At 38.0% G+C, this 5,287-nt stretch overlaps 1 protein-coding gene across 5 annotated transcripts in view; it reads left to right on the top strand.

Moving 5' to 3' along the window:
- Window positions 1-5,287, top strand: part of Mcf2 (MCF.2 cell line derived transforming sequence) — a 74,366-nt gene that overhangs the window by 26,547 nt on the left and 42,532 nt on the right. For 2 of the 5 annotated variants that reach the window (XM_026784924.1, XM_013350471.2), the window contains one exon: window positions 962-1,133. In XM_026784924.1, coding sequence (XP_026640725.1) covers window positions 962-1,133 — 172 coding nt within the window. Of the gene's footprint in view, window positions 1-961; window positions 1,134-2,689; window positions 2,738-5,287 lie in introns of all 5 variants that reach the window. The other 3 variants (XM_026784923.1, XM_005358512.3, XM_013350472.2) reach the window with 3 other exon arrangements.

Raw genomic sequence — 5,287 nt, 5'->3', positions numbered from 1 at the left:
ATGCTTGTGTGGTTGTGTACATGTGTGGATCTACATGCTTGTGTGGTTGTGTACATGTGTGCATCTACATGCTTGTGTGGTTGTGTACATGTGTGCATGTTCATGCTTGTGTGGGTATGTACATGTGTTCATTTAAATGCTTGTGGGTATGTATACACATGTACATCTACATGTTTGTGTGGGCATGTACACATGCGCACACTGGTGGGAGCCCAAAGTTGACCCTCAAGATGGTTTTTAGTCGCTCTCCTTATGCTGAGACATTCTCCGGTGAACTTGGAGCTCTTGCTGATTCCGTTAGCGTGGCTGGCCAGTGAGCTCCAGGGACACTCTCGTCTCTGCTATCCCAGCCTTGAGGTGATAGAAGTTCCTGTCTTGCCTGGATTTTATATGACTGCTCGGGTTCTGAACTCAGGTTTCCATGATTACGTAGCAGGCACTTTACCGACTAAGCCATCTCCCCAGTCCTGGAATTAAAATTTGAAATTGTATCTGAAGAATTTAATAGTAGTCTTTATGACTTATTTCATTTTAGTTCATTTCATGGTTTTTGACACAAGTCTGGCTATGTAGCCTTGGCTGACTTAGAACTAGCTATGTAAACTAGGCCAGCCTTGAACTCAGAGATTCACTTACCTCTGTCTCCTTAGTGCCTTAATTAAAGATGTACTTTACTATGCCTAGCAGTTCATATAATTTTATATTTTATTATATATATATGTGTGTGTGTGTGTGTGTTTTAACTGCATGTGTGTATAGATGTATACAATGTACAATGCCTAGTGTATACAGAAGCTAGAAGAAGGTGCTGGATAATTCAAAAACTAGATTTGCACATGGCTCTGAGTGGTCACGTGGGTGCTGGGACTTGAACCCAGGTCCTCTTCAAGAGCAGCCGGTGTTCTTGACTGCTGACCCATGTTTCCAGCCCCAGCTTATAGAATTCTTATGTAATCCGTAGGCTCAAATACAGACTGTACAACTCAAGCTTGAAAGTATTCGAAGTATATTTGAGAACCAACAGGCTGATTCCAAGAATTCAAAAGGTAGATCTGAAAGTCCAGTTCAGTTTGTCATACCTGCAACTGAAAATTTGATGAGGTCCAGAGCAATGTTTTTTTCGCCTAAACATGGTAAAGTAGCTTGTTTTCACATTTTATTTCTTTTTTGGTCTTGCTATTATTTCTTTTGATATAGTTAATATATCTACTAAATTCCTTTTTAATACTGATAAATTTAAAATCTTTTAGCCTCTTTGTGCATGTTTAAATGCTGTTGTACAAGACAAAGGTCAGAATGAGATTCCTTTATGTTCATAAGCCATAGTAGTAACACTGAATTGCGTCAGATGATAAACACCTCAGCATGGAGTATTGTAGCTTGAGAAATGAGTATGACAAGTTTTCAGCATCAGACTTCAACTTTTTTTCCTCGGCAGTTAGAGAAAAGGACATGAAACTTATATTTGCATACATGTAGTTACAAGCATAATACTCATTGGTACTCCAGTAAGCTATTATTATGTAATCTGTAGGCTCAAATGCAGACTGCACAACTCAAGCTTGAAAGTATTCCAAGTATAGTTGAGAACCAACAGGCTGGTTCCAAGGACGCAAAAGGTAGACCCGAAAGTCCAGTTCAGTTTGTGATACCTGCACCTTATGTGATCCTTGCATACGAGTGTTTTATTTAATAGGTTGATGCCGGTAAATGCTACTTGTGGTAGTAATTTCTTGTTACAGATTCCATTTTTATGTTTTACTCCTTGAAGTCTATTTTATTGTGTACTCTCCCATTCCTTTCTAAGTTCTATAGGAAAAATAATAATTCTTATAAAGGTGTTGAATTAATGCGAAAATAAGAATTAATCCCCCAAGGGTTTCTTGGAGCTATCTCTGCAGCTTTTGGGGAGAGAGCAGTTTTGATCTTTTATACAAGTTAGGTTAGTAGGAGAGGTGAACATATGACTAAATTCATTCTCTTTGACCTAAATTGAATCAGTCATTTTACTAGTGTATGAAACTACGTTGAAATGCAGAGAAGCTTGAACCAGAGGTAATGAATAAATACAACTCATCTCCAGCATGGGTCAATTTGCAAATGCAATAGAAGCTATATGGTTAGTAATTCCAAAATACATACATATACTCAAAATAAGACTGTGTGAGCAATGGTGTAAATGAATAATGTTGACTATATTAAAAAACATACCAAGATACTGGAAATATCAAAGGTAATGAAAAAAGTAAAAGAATAACAGTAGCACAATGAGCTGATTAAACACAACAGTTGATATTTCTAAGCACAAAGTAGATATCAGTTCGATTTCTGGATACTTTAGCTGTGTGACCTTGGGCGGCTACCCACTGTTAACTCAGTGTCTTTGTCTGTAAAGTAGGGACAAATACCTTCTGATTTCAGAGGTGATTATAATGAGAAAGTGAAACAGAATGCAGAAAATGACAATTACTCAATAAATTGGACTCTCTCTTCCTTCTGATTAAATCTCCTTTCTTAGCAGACCCCCCAAAGCTTAAGTCTTCCTGAAGCAGAGAACTTTGGTTCGTGACCAGGCTGTCCAAGACCCATTCATGTCATTAGTCATTCAAAGAAAATTTTGTTTTGTATTATTTCATTTTTCTTTCTTTCTCATATTCTTATTTAATGGCATTACACTTTCTTTCTGCAGTGGGAGTTGGATATTCTTTCTTTCAAGCATGTAAACTTTTTTCAAAAGGTACCCATCTTTATTATATTACTTATCATCAATAGAGTTTATGAGTTTGTACACATGAAAAACCAGTTTGGCACATAAAAACAGCAGCAGTTCATTCATGAATTCTACCTTCAAATAACTTTATCTATTTTTTATTTTTTCATACCAACCATCCATTATTCTCTTTTGACATTGAATTTCCCTTAAAAAATGACTGTGTAAAGAATAAAGTATGCTTCTAAAGTCAATTTTCTTTCATAAAACTACTACTTAACCAAAAGAGAGAGGAGGCAGGAGAGATGGCTCAGTGGTTAAGGGTACTCCCTGCTCCTCCAGAGTACCCCGGTTCACTTCCCAGCATCCACATGGCAGCTCAGAACAACCTGTAATTTAGGGGATCTAATGCCCTCTTTTGGCCTCTGTGGGTACCAATAGACTCACCTGCCTACCTACACTCACATAGATATAATTCAAAGTAAATAAAAATACATCTTAAAAAGAGTTTAGTGAAATTAATGTGAATCAGGGTTTTCTTCACTTTAAAGACTCACACCACTCATATCCAGATATTTGTTTGGAATAGCTTGGATTTGCTTCAGTTTAAGACTACTTGCTGTATTTATGAGGGAGAAGACGCCTTAATGAATAAATGGCTGGGAGAGGCGATTTTCCCCATCATCCTTCATGGTTTGCAAATGAAACCAAATCACCATTTATGCTGTGAATCTTCTGAACATTTACCCTACTAATTATCTGTGGGTAATGCAGGATATAATAACATATTTCAGACAAGTTTTCAAAACTTGGAATTGGTAAACCAAGTAATTGACCAAATCAAAGTGTGTGCTAATTTTTTCATGAAAATGAGTCAAACTGGTTTTTTATTCTGTTTTTGCTCCCCCCCCCTTTCATCAAACTGAATCTTCCACCTGGCATCGTGCCTGGAAACGAGCAGGATGGCATAAGATGGTTGATGAATTCGCATTGAGAACGGAGGGAAGTTGTGGAAGGGCAGTGCCATTGAGGAATAAAGTGGAAGCTATGCTTGGGCTCCAAAAGCTCTGTTTATAGTCTAGGTTTGTCACCTATGCTTCAGACTGGTATTTGTCACATGGAATTTCCCATAGGAAACAGTCTCACCATCCCTACAAGAACATATCTCTTCTGTAAATCTTTTCTTCCTCATCTTGTTGATTGGTACTATGATGGCCCCATTTGTCCTAATTCAGTTCTTCCTGCTCACTCCTATACCATTGTTTTTGTCACTAAATATGCCTTTTATGCGTCTATTTATTCCCACCATTACTTCCTTTATTGACACTTTCTGAGTCTAAGGTAGCATCACCCATGGCCTTGACAATAGTCTTTTTGGCTCCCATTGCCACACTTTCCTTGTTTCCTTTTCTCTTACCTTGTGGAATTTGCATAGATTGCTGTTTCTCTGGACTGTTTTTGCCTGATTGCTCCATTGCCTTGTTGCTAGTTCCTATCTCTAGGCTGCCTCCTCTAGACATGCTTTTCTCTATCCTGTGCTGGTCCCCTGTAGCTTGGCTCAAGCAGGTGTCCATCTCATGTAACAACAAGCTTCCTTATTTCTTCTCAGCTGCAGCCAACTTCTCTGTTTCCTGTTGCACTTGCTAGACAGGACACTCTGCAAGGACAGGATCTGTGTGCAAGTCACCTTTGCATATCCCCAAACACAGAAAGTAGCTTGTCACATCACACAGGTGCTTAGCCATTTTGTATGTCTCTACATTGTTAAAAGAATGAGTATAGTTACCTCACTTTTGAGAAAAAGGTGTGTTATGGAGGTATACACACATACCCTTTTCTACCTCTGTGTGTTTGCAAACAACCCATAATTTACCTTTAGGAATGAATTTGGATCTTTGTATGTTAGATATCTTTAAAGTGAGGCACATCAGTACTTATCAAGAAATGATTTTATATGGTAACTCACACTAAGTCTAACATGTAGTTATATATAGCTTGCATATGTCAATACTTTTTTAGTGAATGGCAGTGAAGTACACATTTTATAGACTATGAAAGCCCATCCACTTCCTCAGTGTGTCTGCCATTAGCTTTTGCCAAGGAGAGGAGGATAAAGGGTATATATTGTCCATGCTGAGGCCAGTACTCAGGTAACAGCTTTCAGGATTTGGAACTTTATATATTCTTTGATTTGTCCATGCCCTTTACTTGTTTCTGTGAAAACATCTTTTGTCAGTGCTGGGAACTGAACACATGCTAGGCAAGTGCTCTGTCATTGAGCTATATTCCCATTTCACCCTACACCCTGTTTTTTTCCCAGTGCTGGAAATTTACTGTTTAAAAATAAAGAGTAAAACTTTGCATTTTGGTGAAGGGGTTTTTATGAGCATTTTATCAATTATTTTGGAAATCCTTTATGTAGTATTTAGAAACATGTGTGGGTTTAAATACCACCTTTAATTCCTGAACAAGGTATTAGTCTTTTTTGGTTTTTTGAGACAGGGTTTCTCTGTGGCTTTGGAGCCTGTCCTGGAACTAGCTCTGTAGACCAGGCTGGTCTCGAACTCACAGAGATCC

The sequence above is a fragment of the Microtus ochrogaster genome, chromosome X (assembly GCF_000317375.1).
Source record: "Microtus ochrogaster isolate Prairie Vole_2 chromosome X, MicOch1.0, whole genome shotgun sequence".
NCBI classification, from domain to species: domain Eukaryota; kingdom Metazoa; phylum Chordata; class Mammalia; order Rodentia; family Cricetidae; genus Microtus; species Microtus ochrogaster.
The sequence above is the reverse complement of the archived record's forward strand: the minus strand, read 5'-3'. Positions and strand labels throughout refer to the sequence as shown.